The 22,498-nt window shown below is 41.5% G+C and overlaps 1 protein-coding gene across 1 annotated transcript; it reads left to right on the forward strand.

Annotated features, from left to right (window-relative positions):
• The first annotated feature begins 1,250 nt into the window (after nucleotides 1-1,250).
• On the forward strand, nucleotides 1,251-21,613 carry LOC134326246 (E3 ubiquitin/ISG15 ligase TRIM25-like). Its single transcript, XM_063008418.1, has 6 exons — nucleotides 1,251-1,829; nucleotides 1,947-2,042; nucleotides 3,048-3,281; nucleotides 3,794-3,808; nucleotides 11,327-11,366; nucleotides 21,059-21,613. The coding sequence occupies exons 1-6, from the start codon at nucleotides 1,251-1,253 to the stop codon at nucleotides 21,592-21,594; spliced, it is 1,500 nt and encodes a 499-aa protein (XP_062864488.1). The 3' UTR covers nucleotides 21,595-21,613.
• The last annotated feature ends 885 nt before the right edge of the window (nucleotides 21,614-22,498 follow it).

Genomic DNA, 22,498 nt, shown 5'->3' on the forward strand with positions numbered 1-22,498 from the left:
AACAGTGACAGTTTTGAGAATGTATGGTGCTGTGAAGAGGTTCTGTGCTCCATAGTAGATGAGCAACTCTCTCTTTATTTTAAATTATTTTGATGTAAATGCTAAATATGTATTTATTGACTAATTTCTATTGAAAATAAAGGAGTATAAAAAGTCAAAAGTGAAGTCAGCAGAAGTGAAACTGATCTGATCCTGTTCTGTTCTCTCTCTCTCTATCTCGCTCTCTCTCTCTCTCTCTCTCTCTCTCTCTCTCTCTCTCTCGCTCTCCTTTAGTTCAGCAGAAGTGAAACTGATCTGATCCTGTTCTGTTCGAGTGCGGATCTGTTCCGTGTCTGTGTTTGTAGTTTTGTTGATAATTAAAGTTGATGAACGCAGGTGAGTTTATACATTTCCACACTTCTGTACATTACTGTGTATTGTTACTTTATGTAGTTCAGATTGTTGATTTGATTTAAACACACTTGTTTTGAACAGAACACTCACGAACTAAACCATGAAGTCTTGGACATTTGCCTGACATTCGAGTTTCTTTCGGCTCGTTCTCGGCTAATAAACATCCAAAAATGAGGTGATGAAGTGAGGTTCATCTGCACTGAAATGCTAAGGAAGTGCTAAGGGAGCATCTAAAAAGTGCATGAAGCCGAGGTGTGGTTATTACCCAGTGGCATGTACCATTCAATACAACTGTATAAAGTTCTACAGTATGGGTACAGTAGAAATTTATAGTGTCAAAAATTCTAAAAACAATCATTTTAATATAATAAACTTTGCAATAGTTACCTAGTGACATGTACCACCCAATACAGAAACAACCCTAGAGTATGGGTACAGTAATAAATAATTAAAAGTAAAATAAATAACAAATTTTCTTTCATATTACCAAGGATGTAGTAGTTAACTAGTCCTTTGTACTAGTTACTACAACCACATTATAAAAGTCCTACAGCATGGGTACAGTAATGAATCATAAAATGTACTACAGTAAAGGTACAGTAATAATAAAATATAGACGATTAACAACAATTAAGAAACACAAATTTTGATAAGACGAATGTTGTAGTCGTTTCTCTGTCACTTGTACTACTTACTACAACCACATTACAAATTAAAAGTCCCACAGTATTAGTACAATAAGTAATCAAAAAAATTTTTTTTTACATGAACATAACGCTCACAGACTAAACCAGGAAGTCTGAACTGCTGTAAATAACCTGCTGTGTTTACTGGTGTTTCTGTTTACATGTAGAAACATGGCCGAGTCCAAAATTCCAGTAACTCAGGACGAGTTCAGCTGTTCAGTCTGTCTGGAAACACTGAGAGATCCAATAACTACACACTGTGGACACAGTTTCTGTATGGTGTGTATTAATAACTGCTGGGATCAGGAGGATGATAAGGGAACATACAGCTGTCCACAGTGTAGACAAACATTCACTCCAAGACCTGTTGTGAGTAAAAACATTATTCTGACTGGAGTTGTGGAGAACCTGAGGAAGAGAAAATTCCAAGATCCACTTCCTTCTGGACCTGAAGATGTGGAGTGTGATTCCTGCACTAGGAAAAAATACAAAGCAGTTAAATCCTGTCTGGTGTGTTTGGCCTCTTTCTGTGAAACTCACATCCAACTTCACTATGAATCTCCTGCTTATAAGAAGCACAAGCTGGTTGAAGCCTCCAGACGACTCAAGGAGCAGATCTGCTCTCAGCATTATAAACTTCTGGAGGTTTACTGTCATACTGATCAGCAGTGTATCTGCATGTTGTGCACCATGGATGATCATAAAGGACATGATACAATATCAGCTGCAGCAGAAAGAACTGAGAAACAGGTAAAAATATTATACAGCTCTCTTTAACAAGTAACAACTCATTAGCATTTACACTGACATTGTTTATGTGGTGGTCGTAGACAATACAAGTAAATTCTGAATTGTTATTCTGTGTAGAAGCAGCTGCTGGAGATCCAGAGAAAATTCCAGGAGAAAATCCAGAACAGAGAGAAGGAAATTTGTGAGTTGATAATCGCCGTGGAGTCTCACAAGGTAAGTTTTATAAATAAAAAGTTCTCAGGATCAGTCCGACTCTCCTCCATTAAACCAATCTCCATTAAAAATGAGATATTTTATATCTCGGGTAACTTTGCAAGTGATGGAGCATTTTGTTATGAGTTAAAAAATTCTTCAAATTCTGCCTGGTTAGTTGGTGATTGATGCTGTACAACAATTCTGAGGTTGTGCTGATAATTATAAGGGTGATAAGATCAGATTAGGACTTTGACTGAGCCACCCAAGAAGATTATTGATTGTTGCTTTGGATCAAGATGCTTAAACATAAATTACTGTATAAGATTCCTGCTAAAGACTTGAGAAGATCACTACATTGAATTTCCCAGTCCTGGCCAGGCTGCTCTTTCCTGATACTCAAAAGAATTTCTGTAACTGTATGCTACCACCAGCACATTTTACAGTATATATGGTGTTTTTGGGGTTTTATTAGATTTAATCCACTCATATCATTTTGAATTAAGGACATACAGGAGCAGGTGTGTTGTATTGAAAATATGTGAGGAAATATAACATGCTGATAAATGCAGTAAAAACTAAAGTGATGATGAACACTGAAGAAGTGCTGGAGTTTAAGGTGGAAGGTAGAAGACTGGAACTCTTTCTTATATTTGGAAGTAGAGTATCAAATACTGCAGTATGTGCTGGTAAAGTAAAAAACTGGCCACCAAGCTATGAGTGATGAAAGTCTTAGTCTGGCCAGGAGCTACATATGGATGTGAAGGATGGACACTGAAGAATCAGGAAGGAAGACACATTTAGGCTTTTGAGAATGAGTGCATCAGAAAACTGCTGAAAATCTGATGGGGGAAGAAGATGGCCAGAACAGAAAAGGAGCTACTGAACCACATTGTTCTGCAAGTAACGTTACATCTGGGCTTCTCTATGATTAGATCCCTAACTTGTTTAAAATGTTTTCTGACTTTCTTTTGATTTCTAAATATCTGAGTGAGAAACGTTTCCTCTTTCTGAATCTTCTAACAGTGTTCTGCACAGACAGCAGTGAAGAACATTGAGAGGATCTGTACTGAATTAATTAACTCAATTAACAGAAGATGCTCTGAGCTAAAAGATCTGATCAGAGATCGAGAGACAGCAGAAGTAAGTCGAGCTGAAAAAGTCCTGAAGCAGGTGGAGCAGCAGATTGTAGAGCTGGAGAGGAAAGATGCTGAACTGGAACAGCTTTCACACACAGAGGATCCCGTCCATTTCCTCCAGGTAACAGCACTAAAAATAATTATATTATTGTTGCACCAGTCCAAGAAATAAATTACAGTGATCCCTTGTAACTTGATGTCCCCTCAAAATCTTTAAAACTTGATGCATTTGTTCCCTTAAACTCGATTATTGTTAGCATTCATTCAAACATGGTGGGGAGAGCCGGAAATGCAACAGAAACCACGTCACAAGCAAAGCATCCTCTCCTGTCTTCCCAGAGGTCTCCTTTTTATAGGCGTCTCCTCCTGGTGGTAGCTTTGCGCATCTTCGTGCATCTTCCACAAATCTGTAACATAGGGAAAACCCCCTACACAAAACACATTATGACCCATAAAGTCGTAACACTGGGGGTTCTGAGATATTGTGAAAATCAGAATCAGCTTTTCTGAGAGATCATGAAATACTGTTAATGTTATCTGGAGAAACATCACTCTGTGCTTCATGTCTGTCATTCATTATTTGTGGTTCATCATCATCTTGTTTCTCTGTGAACATTATTTGTCTGGATGTAGAATGTTAAGTCTCTCTCGGCTCCTGCTGGATCTGCAGAATCAGCCACCATCACAATCAGTCCTTTCCTCTCATTTGATGATGTTACAAAGTCTGTATCTCAGCTGAGAGAGAAAGTAGAAGAATTCTGGAAAGAGCAGTGTGAGAAGATACCAGATGAAGGTGAGTTCAAGCCCTCAGTGTTTCATTGTCTCCAAAATGCTTCGGTACTCAAACATCAAACAAAACAATCAAATCCACCAACATGAACATTTTACATCTAACAACATAATTCATTTACTCATTAACCCAGTACTGGTCATGGTCACAGTGAGTCCAGGGTTGAATGAAATACACTCACACTTGGTCAGTTCCTCAGACTTCAGGTCACTTTAGACAAACACTGGGAGAACATGCCAAACTTATTACTGGCTGTACCTGTGACAGTTTCTGGTGTAAATACGTATTTACTGTGATTAGTGATTGTGCTGTTACTCTTTCTGCAGTGAAGAAAGTCCGGATTACTTCACCTCCTGAAGGTGAAATCAGAGAAGATTTTCTACAGTGTAAGTTTCTCACAAGCACACAAACATACACAGTGCAGTGAAAAAGTATTTGCACCCCCCAGTTACAGTGGGGCCAAAAAGTATTTAGTCAGCCACTGATTGTGCAAGTTCTCCTACTTAGAAAGATGAGAGAGGTCTGTAATTTTCATCATAGGAAATCACATTGTAGGATTTAGATTGTAGTTTTAAAGAATTTATTTGTAAATTATGGTGGAAAATAAGTATTTGGTCACCCACAAACAAGCAAGATTTCTGGCTCTCACAGACCTGTAACTTCTTCTTTAAGAAGCTCTTCTGTCCTCCACTCGTTACCTGTATTAATGGCACCTGTTTGACCTCGTTATCTGTATAAAAGACACCTGTCCACAGCCTCAAACAGTCAGACTCCAAACTCAACCATGGCCAAGACCAAAGAGCTGTCGAAGGACACCAGGAAGAAAATTGTAGACCTGCACCAGGCTGGGAAGAGTGAATCTACAATAGGCAAGCAGGTTGGTGTGAATAAATCAACTGTGGGAGCAATTGTAAGAAAATGGAAGACATACAAGACCATTGACAATCTTCCTTGATCTGGGGCCACACGCAAGATCTCATCCCGTGAGGTCATGAAAACGGTGAGCAAAAATCCCAGAACTACACGGAGAGACCTGATGAATGATCTGCAGAGAGCTGGGACCAAAGTAACAAAGGCTACCATCAGTAAACACACTACGCCGAGAGGGACTCAAATCCTGCAGTGCCAGGCGTGTCCCCCTGCTTAAGCCAGTACATGTCCAGGCCCGTCTGAAGTTTGCCAGAGAGCATATGGATGATCCAGAAGAGGATTGGGAGAATATCATGTGGTCAGATGAAACCAAAATGGAACTTTTTTGTAAAAACTCAACTCGTCGTGTTTGGAGGAAGAAGAATGCTGAGTTGCATTGCAAGAACACCATACCTACTGTGAAGCATGGGGGTGGAAACATCATGCTTTGGGGCTGTTTTTCTGCAAAGGGGACAGGGCGACTGATCCGTGTTAAGGGAAGAATGAACGGGGCCATGTATCGTGAGATTTTAAGCCAAAACCTCCTTCCATCAGTGAGAGCATTGAAGATGGAACGTGGCTGGGTCTTCCAGCATGACAATGATCCCAAACACACCGCTCGGGCAACGAAGGAGTGGCTCCGTAAAAAGCATTTCAAGGTCCTGGAGTGGCCTAGCCAGTCTCCAGACCTCATCCCCATAGAAAATTTGTGGAGGGAGTTGAAAGTCCGTGTTGCCCAGCAACAGCCCCAAAACATCACTGCTCTAGAGGAGATCTGCATAGAGGAATGGGCCAAAATACCAGCTACAGTGTGTGCAAACCTGGTGAAGACTTACAGGAAATGTTTGACCTCTGTCATTGCCAACAAAGGTTATGTTACAAAGTATTGAGTTGAACTTTTGTTATTGACTAAATACTTATTTTCCACCATAATTTACAAATAAATTATTTAAAAATCCTACAATGTGATTTCCTGGATTTTTTTTCTCATCTTGTCTCTCATAGTTGAAATGTACCTATGATGAAAATTACAGACCTCTCTCATCTTTCTAAGTAGGAAAACTTGCACAATCAGTGGCTGACTAAATACTTTTTGGCCCCACTGTATCTGTATTTTTACATATTTGTCACACTTCAGAGGTCATGAAGTTAAAACAAGTAAAACAGACATTTAAACTGCTGTCTGTATATTTTTGATCCAGGAGATTTTATGAACCTCAATCATTTAGTCACAGAAACCATTGAAACATTACATTTACATTTTCAGCATTTAGCAGACGCTCTTATCCAGAGCGACTTACAGAAGTGCTTCTATAGTGAACATTTAATTTCTCAAGTTTAGGTAAACAACAGTCGAAGAACACAAATCTGCTAAAACCTGTTAGAACCAAAGTGCCTTTTTTTTTTTTTTTTTTTTTTTTTTGGGGAAATGGAAAAGAATGGAACAAAATGTTAGTAAATAAGTACAAGTCAGCGTAAGTGTTTAGTAAAAAGGTGCGTTTTTAATTGTTTTTTAAAGACAGCAAGAGACTCAGATGTTCGGACAGACAGAGGAAGTTCATTCCACCACTTGGGCGCTAGAACAGAGAAGAGCCTTGATGCTTGTCTTCCTTTAGTCCTGGATGGATAGTCGAGCGAGACTAGAGGCTCGGAGGTTGCGTGGTACAGAGCGGGGTTTGATTAGGCTTCGAAGGTAGCTTGGGGCTGGTCCATTTTTGGCTTTGTAGGCAAGCATCAGTGTTTTAAACTGAATGCGTGCAGCTAAAGGAAGCCAGTGAAGAGAACGCAGCAGTGGGGTGATGTGGCAGTGTTTGGGTTGGTTAAAAACCAGACGGGCAGCTGCATTTTGAATGAGCTGTAAGGGTTTAATCGTGGACATGGGAGCTCCAGCCAGAAGGGAGTTGCAGTAGTCCAACCGTGAGATTACAAGTGATTGCACCAGAATCTGGGTAGCTTCCCTGGAGAGAAATGGACTAATCTTCCTGATGTTGTACAGGAGGAACCGACACGATCTTGTCATGTTGGCTATATGAGGAGAGAATGTCAGCTGGTTATCAAGGACAACACCAAGACTTCTTACCTTATCAGATGGTCTGATCTGGGAGTCATCCAGAGAAATTACTAGGTCCTGGGTTGGAGACTGATCTCCAGGAATAAGCAACATCTCTGTCTTGCTGGGATTAAGTTTTAGATGATGAGCCGACATCCATTGTGAGATATCTTGCAGACATGCTGAGATGCGAGCTGAGACTTGCGTGTCTGAAGGAGGAAATGACAGAACGAGCTGAGTGTCATCTGCATAGGAGTGGTAGGAGAAGCAATGGGAGGCTATGACCTTGCCCAGAGAGCAGGTGTAGATAGAGAAAAGAAGTGGGCCAAGTACAGAGCCCTGAGGAACACCGGTTGAGAGAGTGCATGGGGGAGATATGGATCCCCTCCATGACACTTGGTAGGAGCGCCCTTCCAGGTAGGAGGCCATCCATTGCCATGCTGAACCTGTTACTCCAAGGTTGGAGAGAGTGGTCAGGAGAATGCTGTGATTCACTGTGTCGAAGGCTGCAGAGAGGTCAAGAAGAATAAGGACAGATGACAGTTTGGCTGCTTTGGCTGCATGAAGCTTCTCAGTAACTGCTACAAGAGCTGTTTCCGTAGAATGTGCTGCCTTGAAGCCAGACTGGTACGGATCGTGGAGGTCATTCTGAGTGAGAAAGGCAGATAGTTGGTTATAGACAGCACGTTCAAGAATTTTGGATAGAAAAGAGAGGAGTGAGACAGGTCTGTAGTTGTTGATGTCTGTAGTGTCTAGTGTAGGTTTCTTAAGAAGGGGAACGACCTGAGCCTTCTTAAAAGCAGTAGGGACAACACCTGATGTCAGGGAGTTGTTGATGATGGGTGTGATGAAGGGGATTAGGTCCTGTGAGATGTCTTTGAGGATGGTGGATGGTATAGGGTCGAGTGTGCATGTAGTGGGATTGCTGGATGAGAGGAGCTGTGTAACCTCATCCATGGTGAGTGGGGTGAAGCTGGTGAGTGTGTTGGTGGGTTGAGGGTCAGTTGAAAGTGGGTCAGTCGGAGAGAAGGATTGATTGATTTTGTCGATCTTGTCCTGAAAGAATGTTGAAAAGTCAGTAGCAGTGAGAGAGGCAGAAGGGGGAGGAGGAGGGTTCAGAAGAGAGGAAAAGATAGCATGAAGCTTACGTGGGTCAGCAGCAGATTGTTCAAGCTTGGCTTTGTAAAAAGATGTTTTTGCAGCAGTCACGTCAGATGAGAATCTGGACAGCAGATCGTGGTAGGAGTGGAGATCAACACCAAGCTTAGATTTCCTCCACTTTCTCTCAGCTGCCCTTAATTCTCTTCTGTTGCTGCGCAGTGCATCTGAAAGCCAAGGAGCAGGGTGAGAAGGTTTTCCTCGTTTGAGGGTAAGAGGACAGAGCTGATCGAGGGATGTTGAAAGAGAAGAGAGTAGAGTATTAGTTGCGGAGTTGAGTGGAAGGGTAGCAAGCATGTCAGGGTTAGGTAGTGAAGTTAGGATGGTGGAGATCAACAGGGAGGAAGATAAAGAGTGAAGATTGGGGCATGTTGTAAGGGTGAAAGGGTGAAGTGATGGTCAGAGAGGTGGAGTGGGGTGACAGTGAGGTCCAGAACAGAAGCTGGACGGCTGAAGACCAGGTCCAGAAGATTGCCTCCTTTGTGTGTAGGAGGACTGTGGTTAAAGAGGAGGTCGAAAGATGAAAGAAGAGGAAGAAGACAGGAGGACTGAAGTGTAGGGAGATTAAAGTCACCAAGAAGAGTCAGAGGAGTTCCATCTGAAGGGAAGAAACTCAGAAGAACATCCAGCTCTTCTATGAAGTCTCCCAGTGCGCCAGGTGGTCTGTAGATGACAATGATATGAAGAGTAATCGGAAAAGTAACAGTAATAGCATAAAATTCAAAAGATGAAATGTTAAGGTGAGAAACATTCACAGTAGTGAATTGCCATTTCCTGGTCAGGAGCAAACCTGTACCACCACCCCTACCAGATCCTCTCGGTGTATGAGAGAAGGTGTAGGCAGAGGATAAGGCTGCTGGTGTTGCTGAGTTCTCAGTGGTGATCCATGTCTCAGACAGTGCCAGGAAGTCAAGGATGTGAGAAAGTGCAAAAGCTGAGATAAAGTCAGCTTTCTGGACGGCTGATTGACAGTTCCAGACCCCACCTACCACCACTGTTTGAGATTGTTGCAACAGTTGGGGGTAGATGAGGTTGCTGGCGTTGCTGTTCCTATAATGTGCCCTCTGATGTCTGCAGGGTCTGTGAGATATAAGCACAGGAATGTTTGAGTAGCACATGCTGACTAAAAAGTTTGATAGATTGAACAATGTCAGAGACTGATAGTACTTACCCAAGTTAGTTTAGATTAGTAGAAAAAAACCTAGTGATAGAGAAGACCGTACCGTCTGTAGCGGAGATTTAATTTTATACTAAGCTTAGCCCTGCCCCTCAATTCACACCTAGGCCTCTAACAAAAGGCACCTGAAGCCACTTTAACCAATCAGCAAAACACAGATTAATGCATCAACAGACTATTTTTTAACAATAGTTAAATGCTACTTAAATGCTACTTCAATTCTAGCAATGTTAATAATCAAAGTTACAAAGATAGAGTCTAGAACAAGTTACAGCAAAAATATACACTTTAACCAGAAGCTTACCTTACCCAGGAATACAAATGAACACTATAAAAGTTACAAGCACTGATTAATTCAATGGCTGGAGATTTAATTTTATACTAAGCTTAGCCCTGCCCCTCAATTCACACCTAGGCCTCTAACCAAAAAAAAAACACACACACACACACACACGCACACACACACTAACATACACCAACACACATTCACACTTACACATACACATTACCAGACACACACGCAGTCTCATATATGCGCGCACACGTACACACAATTCAAAAAGCTTTATTAGCATGACTGTGTTTGTTTGTTGTTGGATTGTGTTCTGCTGGTGTGTGTCTGTGTACTGTTTGTGAATGTGTTGTGTTTATGGGATGTCTGTGTTTCTCTGTAGTGTTTGTGTGTGTTTTTGTACTGTTTGTATGTATGTTTGTGGTGTTCATTTGTTTGTGTAGCATTTGAGTGTGTTTAAGTAGTATCTGTGTGTGTGTGTGTGTGTGTGTGTGTTTGTGTAATGTATGTGTGTGTTTGTGTGATTGTGTAGTGTCTGTGTGTATGTGTAGGGTTTATATGTGTTTGTGAAATTCAAACAAGAGAGATAAAAAATTAAAAACATGAAAAATTAAAAGAAAATATTGTAAAATATACCCTACAATTTGGGAAATACGAAATTAAAACAAGAGAGATAAGCAATTAAAACATGAAAACTAAAAGAAAATATAGTAAAATATACACTACAATTTAGAATGTTTAGAGTGTAGTCTGTGTGTATATGTAGTTTGTTCGTGTGTACTTGAGCAGTATTTGTGTGTGGTGTTTGTGTAGCGTTTGCGTGATTGTGTAACATTTGTGTGTTTGAGTAGTATTTGTGTGTATGTGTAGTGTCTGTGTGTATTTGTGCAGTGTTTGTGTAATGCATGTGTGTATTTGTGCAGTGTTTATGTAATGCATGTGTGTGTTTGTGTAGTGTTCGCGTGTGTTTATGTACTGTTTGTGTATGTGTGTAGTGTTTGTGTAGCATGTGTGTGTATGTGTGATTGTGCAGTGTATCTGTATGCCTGTTCAGTGACTGTGTGTTTGTGTAGCGTTTGTGTGTGTTTGTGTAGTATTTATGTGTGCTTGAGTAGTATTTGTGTGTGTAGTGTTTGTATGTGTTCCTCAGTATTTAAGGAACAACTCATCCACAGAAGAATTAGCACACAGACTCGTAGATGCTGCCATTAACATCGCTTTTTATTATTCCTCCCCTCACCTTGTAACCACACATCTCTTAACCGTGAACTCCCTCTATTGGCTGAACTATGACATATACATATCACTACATCCCCCTCTTTCAGCTGTTAACCTCTCTCTTATTATTGTCCATAACCAACTCTAATCTGGAACTATTATACAGCTGGTCTTTGCTTCTATCAAGTCTCTATGTCTAACAACAATTCTAAACATGCTCTATATTTTATTCCATATTTTCAGACTCTATTTCTTTTTTTAATAACCATACTTTTATCTAAGCTGAATGCCAGGGTAGACTACCTGGACATTCTGACTCTGCTGAAGGGGTTTATTCTGCCCTTTTCTTGACAGCAGGTCATACTAATCTATCTTAAATATCTTACAGGTTCATTCTTTGTGGAGGACGGGAAATTCTCCCTGACCTTGTCCTCCTCCCCTCCTGGCTCTGCTGGACTGGTGATGGACAAGCAACCAGCTGTGCTCTGTTTCTTCTTACAGTGCCCAGATCAGTGTGAACATAGTAGGAACTTGGCATCCCAGAAGAACCTTGAACAGTTCCCTTGGTATGAGATGTTCTTATCCACACTTTCTGTCCTGGAACCAGAATGGGTAGGTCTCTGGCTTTGTGTCTTCTGTTGAACACATCCTCTTGTTTCTCTTTCAGTAGTTTATCCTTCTCTCTGAAAGCCTGAATGTTTGGCCATCTCGGGTTTAGTGTGTGTGGAGAAACTGGGATGGTAGAGCATATTCTTCTTCCCATTAAAAGCTCTGCCGGTGACACTCCATGAGCTAAGGGGGTCGCTCTGTATGCCATTAGAGCTCTTTGAGGATCCTGATTTTTGTTCAGGAGTTGTTTTACTGTACGCACAGCTCTCTCAGCTCTGTGGGTACCGTGGACTACTGGTAATGTGAGTGAAATCATAGTCCTGAGCAAATTCTGCAAATTCCTTGGAAGAAAACTATGGTCCGTTGTCTGTTACTAAGATTTCTGGAACCCCATGCCTAGCAAAAATTCCTTTAATTCTACCCACAGTGCTTGCAGTTGTCTGTGCAGGGAGGTTTGCGACTTCAATGTATCTGGAAAAATAATCTACTACCACAATATAGTGAACATTTTTCCACTGAAATATGTCAGCCGCCACGGCCTGTCTGGTAACTGAGTCGTGAGAAGAGGTTCCTTTCTGCTCTGTGAGAACTGACAGCAGATGTCGCATCTTTCTATCAGCTGCTTTATGTCTCCTGACAGTCCAGGCCACCACATTGAGTGCTGTGCCCTTGCAATGGACTTTGTCACACCTAGGTGTCCCTGGTGTAGTTTCTCCAGCATTTCACTACGCATTGTCTCTGGAATCAATATCCTTTCTCCTTTTAGCAGAATCTGATCAGCTTCATGGATATCAGATCTTTCTGACCAGTATGGCACAAGATAATCTGGTACTGACCTTTGATGTCTTGGCCAGCCATTCCTTGTATAGATCCTTAGCTGTTTACACGCTTGATCTGTGTTCTGCTCTTGCTGGATCTGCTGTAATTTCAGTTTTGTGGCTGGTATCTGTTGCATTATGAGGTCAATGTAGACTCTGCATTCACTCTGCAAAGTATCAGTTTCTCTGCAATTTTCCAGCATTAGAGGTGCTCTCGACAGAGTATCTGCTGTAACCAGCTGTTTCCCTGGAACGTGAAAAATCTTGTACCTGAATCTCAGCAGTCTGAGTCGGAATCTCAAGATTCTTGGAGGAATATCATCAAGTGATCTGGAACCAAGCAAAGAGATCAGTGGTTTGTGATCTGTAAACACAGTAAATTCCAGCCCAAGTAGGTATGCACTGAGTCGCTCACATGCCCAGGTCACAGCAAGTGCTTCTTTCTCTATTTGTGCATATCTGGTTTTGGCGGTCGTCAGACTCCTGGAAATGTACACCACTGGTCTCCACTCTCCATCTTGTTGTTTCTGCATCAGTACTCCTCCCAGACCATACGAGGAAGCATCAGCTGATACAACTGTTTGTTTGTCTGGGCTATATTTAGCCAGGATTGCAGGTGAACTGAGTTCTTTTTTGACATCTTCAAAGGACTTTTGTTGTTGTGCATCCCATGTCCAGGTACTGTTGTTTCTCAAAAGGTCTCTTAGTGGTTTTGAGAGAGTAGGTATTCGAGGTGAAAACTTGGCAACATAGTTCACCATGCCCATGAAACGTCTCACGCCCTCAACATTCTTTGGCTCTGGCATGTCAACAATAGCCCGAATTTTATCTGGGTCTGCTTCAATCCCCTGTGCACTTATGGTGTGTCCCAAAAACTTTACTTTACCAACAGCAAATTCACATTTGTCATTCAGTGTGAGGCCTGCTCGTTCAAGTTTTTGATGAATTTCACACAGCCGACTATCATGCTCTGGTCGGTCCTTTCCAAAGACTAATATATCATCTGCATGGCACAAAGTTCCAGCTGTGCCTGCCACGATCTGTGAAATTCTCAACTGAAAATGCTCTGGTGCTGAGCAGATCCCAAAAGGTAGACGTCGGAAACAATATCTGCCATAGGGAGTGATAAAAGTCGTCAGTGGCTGAGAATCCCTATGCAAAGGTATCTGCCAAAATCCTGAGGTCGCGTCGAGTTTGGAAAATACAGCTGCACCATCTAACTGCGCTAGGGTGTCATCTACTGCAGGTAGAATAAGCCTCTCTCTACGAACATTCTCATTCAGTCGTGTAAGATCTACACATATTCTGATTTTGTCATTGGGTTTTGGCACTACGACCATACCCGCACACCATTCTGTTGGCTCTTCAATTCTCCTTATAACTCCCATAGCTTCCATCCGTTGCAGCTCAGCTTTGACCTGCCCTAGGAGAGGTAACTGCGTGGTGCTGACAATGCATATGGAGTAGCCCCTTCAGTCAGTTCTATTTTGTAACTCTCCTGCAGTTTCCCCAACCCTGAGAAGACTTTAGGAAACTTTGCTTTGAAAAGTGTTCCAGCTTCCTGAACTGAAGCTACCGGTTGCAGCAATTGTAAGTTCTTAATGGCAGGCAGGCTCAAAAGTGGCATTACTAGATCTGCAACAACATACACTTCCTCTAGTGTTTTTGCTTTCTTTAGCTTTAGTTGAGCATTAAAAGTGCCTAGAACATTTAGGGGGTGGTTATCAGGACCACTGATTGTTTTCTTAGGCTCCTGTAATGTCCCATGTCTGTTTTCTGAAAACATAGATGCCGGTATCGCAGTGACAGCTGCACCTGTGTCTAGCTTAAAGCAAACTGGCTCACCATTAAGGATTATTGTCTTTTTCCAAATTTTATCTTCAACTAGAGTTTGAACAGTTCCCATAAACATGAGTTCTTCATCAGGTTTCTCATTGTGAACTATTGTTTCAACTCTTTTTACTGACCTGCAAACTACTGCAAAGTGTCCTTTTTTTCTGCATTTCCTGCAGTCAGCCTCTCTTGCTGGACACTGACTCCAAGCATGTTGAGGAGTTTTTCCACATCTTTTGCAATATGTCCCTTGTTTTGTTTTGTATTCTGTGTGTGACTTCTGTGTTGACCCTTGGAACTTGTGTATCGTCGGTTTCTGTTTAGACATTTTCCCTGTTGAAATTGCATCCACATTAATGTCTTTTATTTCTGTTGTATCACGTCTTATCAGTGGTTGCTGTTTCTTTATTTCTTCACTTTGTCTCACCTGTATTATCGTTTTTGCTAGCGTCAGGTTTGGGTCCAACTATAATCTTTCTGACAATTTTCCATCTTTGATACCCACCACTATGCGGCCTCGTATCATCTCCTCCAACAAGTCGCCATATTTACAATGCTGAGCGAGCTTGTGAACATCAGTAATAAAACTTTCTGCTGTCTCACCTGGTTGTTGGTATCGACTGTTGAATTTAGCTCGTTCGTATATGATATTGTGTTTGCCTATGAAATGATCATCAAAGGCTTTCTTAACATCATCATATGACTTTTTCTGAGCTTCAGTCAAGGAAAGCGTGTTCAATATGTCGTCACTTTTATCACCCATAATATAAAGGAGTGAGTTGACTTGGTATTCCGAGTCTCTCTCTGCCAAACCTGAAGCCATTCGAAATCGCTCGAAACGTCGCAGCCACTGCATCCACGTAGTAGGTTCTTCGAAATTAAAGCTGCCCGGCGGCGTGAGGGAGAAAATCTGATCCATTGCCATTATGTTCTGTTGTGTGTTGCTAACTGGGTTATCGACTCCAGCACTTTCACTTTCTAACAACATAAAATGGCGAGTTTCCTTTTATTCTTTTACTCACAGTCTCAGTGTAAGTCCAACAACACTTCTGACACCATGTATGTGTTCCTCAGTATTTAAGGAACAACTCATCCACAGAAGAATTAGCACACAGACTCGTAGATGCTGCCATTAACATCGCTTTTTATTATTCCTCCCCTCACCTTGTAACCACACATCTCTTAACCGTGAACTCCCTCTATTGGCTGAACTATGACATATACATATCACTACAGTGTTTGTATGTGTTTGCGTAGTGTTTTTGTAATGTATGTGTGTATTTGTGTAGTGTTTGTGTAATGTGTGTGTGTTTGTGTAGCGTTTGTGTCTGTTTGTGTACTGTTTGTCTATGTGTGTACTGTTTGTGTAGTATTTGAGTGTGTGTGATTGTGCAGTGTGTCTATGCCTGTTCAGGGTTCCACTTTAAAATAAGGCTACCTTTATAAAAGGTTTATAAATGGTTAATAAACTGTTTATTAAGGGTTATTAATTATGTTGTAAATGCCTTATAAGTCATTAATAAGCAATTATAAAGCATAAATAGAAAGGGCAACCGGAATGTCACTTGCCAAATAGTGATCCTACATCATTACCAAATAGTGAACCCACATCAATCTGTAATGTTAAACCTCAGATCTTGTCAGATACTTATCTAGCTTTGTCTTCTCTATCAGTCAGCATTAAACCTGTCAGCTTAATCACATGTTAATAAGTTTAACCATTTAACCACAATTTTTAACCGTTTAACCACCAACAGGATGCCTTTTTTAGTCATTAATGATAATGTGGCGAAAATTAACATATGAAATGACTAAATTCACATTCTAAGGTCTTAGCTATATTTATTTTTACCTTGACATTTTCAGCATACTGACATCTTCCTCATGGTTGCCACAGGTTCTGGTTTACTGCAGACCACTCTCAGATATATGTGACCCATCTAAACCATCTCAAACTTATTTTAAAGTGTAACACACTTCACCATTTGTAAATGAGTTACTAACACTTATAACTGCAAAACAGGAGCCTTATTTTAAAGTGTTTGAGTAGTATTTGTGTGTTTGAGTAGTATAATAATAATAATAATAAATCACATTTATATAGCGCTTTTCAGTAACCCAAAGACGCTTACAAAGAACAATTGGTAATGCAAAGAACAATGAACGACAAACAGGCAGAAAACAATTATACAAAAAGTCAAAGTGACATCAGATAAAGAGACTGACAGAGTACAATTGGTAATACAAGGAGAAAGTAAACTATGATGAACAGGAATACAATAATACAAAGGAAAACAACATATAAGGGGGGGGGGGGGGGGGGGTTACTGCGGCAGGTTAAGATGGAGGAAGACTATAAGCAATTTAAATGATGGATTGGATTTAAATGATGATAGTGAGTTTGATTGTTGAATATGAGGAGGAAGAGAGTTCCAAAGGCGTGGAGCAAGTCTGGAAAATGCTCGATCACCAAAGCTATGGAGATTAGAGGAGGGAACGGTGAGCAGACCAGCAGTGGAGGAACGAAGAGCACGCACAGGCTTGTAAATGCAGACGAGGTCAGAGAGATAGGACGGGGCGAGATTATTGAGAGCTTTATATGTGAGTAGAAGAATCTTAAACTGGATACAATATTTTATGGGAAGCCAGTGGCGGTTTTGGAGAACCGGTGTGATATGGTGGTGGGACCGAGTGTAAGTGAGGAGGCGGGCAGCTGAGTTCTGAACCATCTGGAGTCTTTGAATCTGTGAAGAACTGATGCCTGCAAGAAGGGAGTTACAATAGTCTAAACGACTAGAGATGAAAGCATGGATTAGTGCTTCAGCAGCAGTCTGAGAAAGACATGGGCGGATTTTAGCTATATTGCGCAGGTGAAAGAAAGAGGTTTTAACGATGGAGCTGACATGGGATTCAAGTTTGAGTGAAGAATCAAGCAGAACACCCAAATTCCGGACCACAGAGGAGGAAGACAGAACAACATTATCAAATAACAAAATAATGGGCCCAGCTTTATTAAGAGCAGTTTTTGAGCCAATAAGAATGAGTTCAGTCTTGTCACTGTTTAACATTAGGGAGTTGCATTGCATCCAGTTCTTAATTTCCAGAAGACACGATTCTAGCTTACCAAGTGAGGGGTTACAAAGGGAATCCAGCCTTAGATAAATCTGTATGTCATCAGCATAACAATGAAAGTCAAGATTAAAATGGCGGATAATCTTGCCTAGTGGGAGAATGTATACAATAAATAATAGAGGTCCGAGGACTGAGCCTTGTGGGACACCTTGAGTGAGGGATGAGGTAAATGACCTGTGCCCAGAGAGGGTAACAAATTGCTTGCGATCAGTTAGGTAGGAGGAGAGCCAGTCAAGGGCAGAACCACCAATGCCCAGCTCACTTAGTCTAGTCAGGAGGATGGAATGGTTCACTGTATCAAATGCAGCACTTAAGTCTAGTAGAACTAGAATGCTAGTGGCACCGGCGTCGGCAGACACAAGCAGGTCATTAACTACCTTTATGAGGGCAGTTTCGGTGCTGTGCTGAGACCGAAAACCAGACTGGAAGGGATCGAGTAAGTTATGGCAGTCCAGGAACGCTTTGAGCTGGATTGCAACAACGCGCTCCAGGACTTTAGAAAAGAATGGAAGATTTGAAATCGGACGAAAGTTATTCAAATTGGATTGATCCAGATTGGGTTTTTTAAGAACTGGAGTAACTGCAGCTATCTTGAACAGAGAGGGAACGTGACCAACGGACAATGACTGGTTAATGATGGAAGTGAGATGGGGAACCAAAGCAGACACACAAGCTTTGACTAGAGGTGTAGGAAAGGGATCAAGGCAAAAGTTGTACTTTTGGAATTTGTTATGATTTCATTGATAAGCGATTCCGAAACAGAGTTGAAAGCAGGAAAACAGGGGGAGTTCAATGGTTGGGTAGTCATGGGTGAACAAAGGGGATTTGTAGGCGATGAAGCCATAAGAGAGTTGTTGATTTTGGATATTTTACTAGCAAAGAATTGCAGGAATTAGTTACAGAGTTCAGGAGAAGGTACTGAAATGGTAGCTGGTGGTTTAAAAAGCTTAGCTATGGATGAAAATAAATGCCTAGTATTAGTGCTTGGCCTGTTCAAAATGGTGGAAAGATGGCTACATTTAGCAGCACGTAGTGCATCTCTGTAAGCACAAATGTGTTCTGTATAGGCATCAGCATGAACCACAAGTTTTGATTTCTTATAAAGCCTTTCAAGTCTGCGACAGGCCTGTTTCATTGTGCGGAGTTCAGGTGTATACCAGGGGGCCGAAATGGTGAAGGAAACAGCTTTAGTTTTCAGGGGTGCTACCGCGTTAAGAGTCCGAGAGAGAATTAAGTTAAGCTGTGTAGCATGTTCCTCAGGGGCGAGAGGGGCAGAATGAAGCGGGAGAGCCCTGGAGATAGACTGAATAACATTGCTAACATCAAGAGCTTTAATATTACGAAAAGAGATGACACGTTTGACTGAATGCCGCGTAACTATTAAGGGGGCAGTGAACATAATGAGCCTATGGTCAGATAAGGTGAATGGAAGAGACTGGAGACTATCAATCTGTACAGAGGAGGAACAGACTAGATCAAGAGTATGGCCCTTATCATGAGTGGGGAAGTCAATATGCTGTGAGAAGAGAAAAGAATCGAGTAAGGACAGAAAATCAGTCACATATTTGTTACCCGGAATATTAACATGAATATTGAAGTCACCTAGTAGCAACAAGCGGGTGGATGATGAGCTAGCAAGAGTAAGTAGCTCAGATAATTCTGTAAAGAAGGACCCGTTTGGCTTGGGAGGGCGGTAAATTAGCAGAGCAATGACAGACCCAGGTAGTTTGACGGCGAGATATTCGAAGGATGTAGGAGAGGTGAACCTCAATTCAGTAATAATTAGTTTGCAACTGTAAACAGATGCATAGTCAAAGCACCAGGTTCAGCCGAGTTGGAGCAAATAAGCCGCAGTGCAGACAGCAGAGATGGGACGACAAAGCAAAACAGCCCGGTACAGCAGAGTATAATAGCCGCTGTGCTAACAGCCCGGAACAGCAGAGTAGAGTAGCCGCTGTGCTAACAGCCCGGAACAGCAGAGTATAATAGCCGCTGTGCAAACAGCCCGGTACAGCAGAGTATAATAGCCGCTGTGCTAACAGCCCGGAACAGCAGAGTAGAGTAGCCGCTGTGCTAACAGCCCGGTAAAGCAAAGTAGAGCAACCGCGGTGCTAACAGCCCGGTACAGCAGAGTAGAGTAGCCGCGATGCTAACAGCCCGGTACAGCAGAGTAGAGTAGCCGCGATGCTAACAGCCCGGTACAGCAGAGTAGAGTAGCCGCGGTGCTAACAGAGTAGAGTAGCCAGCCGAGTAGAATAGCCGCGGTACTACCAGCCCGGTACAGCAGAGTAGAGTAGCCGCGGTGCTAACGGCCCGGTAAAGCAGAGTAGAGTAGCCGCAGTGCTAACAGCCCGGTACAGCAGAGTAGAGTAGCCGTGATGCTAACAGCCCGGTACAGCAGAGTAGAGTAGCCGCGGTGCTAACGGCCCGGTAAAGCAGAGTAGAGTAGCCGCGGTACTAACAGAGTAGAGTAGCCAGCAGAGTAAAGTAGCCGCGGTGCTAACAGCCCGGTACAGCAAAGTAGAGTAGCCGCGGTGCTAACAGCCCTGTACAGCAGAGTAGAGTAGCCGCGGTGTTAACAGCCCGGTACAGCAGAGTAGAGTAGCCGCGGTGCTAACAGCCCGGTACAGCAGAGTAGAGTAGCCGCGGTGCTAACAGCCCGGTACAGCAGAGTAGAGTAGCCGCGATGCTAACAGCCCGGTACAGCAGAGTAGAACACATTACAGACAGAACAACATGATGGACACAGCTAAGACATGGGGAGAAGCGGCAGTCAACAGAGGGAACGCCAGCGTACTCTCACCCGGAAATGACGCAGACGCAGGAAATGCAGGAAATATATATATACACACACATACAGTCAAGCTGGAAAGTCTGTGTATATGTATATGTGTGTTTGAGTAGTATTTGTGTGTGTGAGTAGTATTTGTGTGTGTTTGTGTAGTATTTGTGTGTTTGAGTAGTATTTGTTTGTGTAGTGTATGTGTGAGTTTGTGTGATTGTGCAGTGTTTGTCTAATGTGTGTGTGTGTGAGTTTGTGTGATTGTGTAGTGTTTGTGTGTATGCGTAGGGATTTTATGTGATTGTGTAGTGTTTGTGTAATGTGTGTGAGTAGTATTTGTGTTTGTGTAGCATTCATGTGTGTTTGAGTAATATTTGTGTGTGTTTGAGTAGTATTTGTGTTTGAGTAATATTTGTGTGTGTTTGAGTAGTATTTGTGTTTGAGTAATATTTGTGTGTGTTTGAGTAGTATTTGTGTTTGAGTAGTATTTGTGTGTTTTTGAGTAGTATTTTTGTGTATTTGTTGTGTCTATATGCATGTGTGTTTGTGTAGTGTCTGTGTGTATTTGTGCAGTGTAAGGTGTGTTTGTTTAATGTATGTACGTGTATGTGTGAGTTTCTGCGATTGTGCAGTGTCTGTGTAATGTGTGTGTTTGTGTAGTATTTGTGTGTGTAGTGTCTGTGTTTGTGCAGTGTTTGTGTAATTTATGTGTGTGTTTGTGTAGTGTGTGTGATTGTGTAGTGTTTGTGTAATGTATGTGTGTGTATGTGTGAGTTTGTGTGATTTTGTAGTGTTTGTGTGTATGTGTAGGGTTTGTGTGTTTGGATTGTGTCTGTGTACAGTTTGTGAATGTGCCGTGTTTGTGGAGTGACTATTTGTCTGTGTAGTTTTCATGAGTGTTTGAGTAGTATTTGTTTTATATGTAGTGTCTGTGTGTATTTGTGCAGTGTTTCTGTAATGTATGTGTGTGTTTGTTTAGTGTCACACTCTCTCACACACACACTGTACACACACACACACTGTACACACACACTACACACACACACACACTGCACACACACTGCACACACACTCTCTCTCTCTCTCTCTCTCTTCTATGTTAATTGGTTTATTTTGTGTTTCCTCTCCAGATGTTTGTCGGTTCACACTGGATCCAAACACAGTAAATAAAAACCTCCGTCTGTCTGAGGAGAACAAAGTGGTGACCTGCAGTGGAACATTCCAGTCGTATCCTGATCATCCAGATAGATTTGATAGTTACTACCAGGGTCTGTGTAAAGAGAGTGTGAGTGGACGCTGTTACTGGGAGGTTGAGCTGAGTGGGAATAAAATGATTTTTATAGCAGTGTCATATAAAAGCATCAGCAGGAAGGGAGATGGTGTTGAGTGTGTGTTTGGACGGAATGATCACTCCTGGAGTTTGTTATGTTCTCCATCCAGTTTTTCATTCTGGCACAATAACAAAGAGACTGAAATTCCCATAATGCCGAGTTCCTCTAGAATAGGAGTGTATGTGGATTATGAAGCAGGAACTCTGTCCTTCTACAGCGTCTCTGATACAATGAAGCTCCTCCACAGAGTTCAGACCACGTTCACTCAGCTCCTCTACCCGGGGTTTGGTCTTTATTATGGATCAGAAGTGAAACTGTCAGATTTAACAAATTAAATGTAAAATTTACATGAAAGTGTAACATTAAACTGAGTGATTTTAAAATTTCAGATATTAAAACTAAATTAAATAAAAGACAAACTGAATATTTAAAAACATAAAAGAGAAAACGTGTGTACATTACAAAATGGTAAATGTGATCATTTTCACCTTAAACTTCTTTCTTCTCAAGTCTATTATAAGGAAAATTTTATTATAAAAATGATCATTTTCCTTTTGAACCACAGGTTGGTCATTTCAGCAGTAGCGAGCGCTTATGAGCAGTAATAACTGAGAGACGTTTGGTGTTTAGGCTGTTTAGTACATTAAGCCACATTAAGTATTTTAGAGTCTCCTGGAAAAGCTGATTCTCACCTGATTTCTCCTGAGCTGTAAAACACAAGTTTAAAAGTGAAACCAGCACATGGTGAGGAATAATACAGCAGAACTTAGATACGTGTGGATGGTTTCAGAGGGGATTTGATCATTTCACAGAAATAGTTATTTGCATTGTGGTACGTTCGTTCAGCCTTCATCAGTTTATCTCTGTTCATTCAGCCTACAGCAGTTTAGACCCGCCCACTTATCCACCAATTTGCCTCCACGATGAGCCTGTATAGAGAGAGAGATTTGATTTTTAAAATTACATTTTATTACAACGTAATATTTATTTTCTCCAGAAGAAATCTTTCACTTTATACCATACAGATGTGGTATGTTTGAGAACAACCCAGGCTTTCATCCAGTGACTGATTCTTGATTCTTTTAGCAAGACCACCGCTACAGGCTCTGTATTATTACATTATGAATTGAGTTACAAAATCATTTTCTTCCTCTGTTTTATTCTCCTTCATTTCTTTTATGCATTTAAAAGGTTTTGTTGTTTTATTTTTTATCTTGTTTTTTTAATTTCTATTTTTTT

This window comes from Trichomycterus rosablanca, chromosome 14, assembly GCF_030014385.1.
Source record: "Trichomycterus rosablanca isolate fTriRos1 chromosome 14, fTriRos1.hap1, whole genome shotgun sequence".
Taxonomy (NCBI): domain Eukaryota; kingdom Metazoa; phylum Chordata; class Actinopteri; order Siluriformes; family Trichomycteridae; genus Trichomycterus; species Trichomycterus rosablanca.

Bases quoted from the DNA above. Each gene is read 5' to 3' on its own strand.
- LOC134326246 (XM_063008418.1), top strand. From the start codon at position 1,251: ATGGCCGAGTCCAAAATTCCAGTAACTCAGGACGAGTTCAGCTGTTCA. The intron at 1,830-1,946 runs GTAAAAATATTA...TATTCTGTGTAG, and splicing joins CAGAAAGAACTGAGAAACAG to AAGCAGCTGCTGGAGATCCA. The intron at 2,043-3,047 runs GTAAGTTTTATA...ATCTTCTAACAG, and splicing joins TCGCCGTGGAGTCTCACAAG to TGTTCTGCACAGACAGCAGT.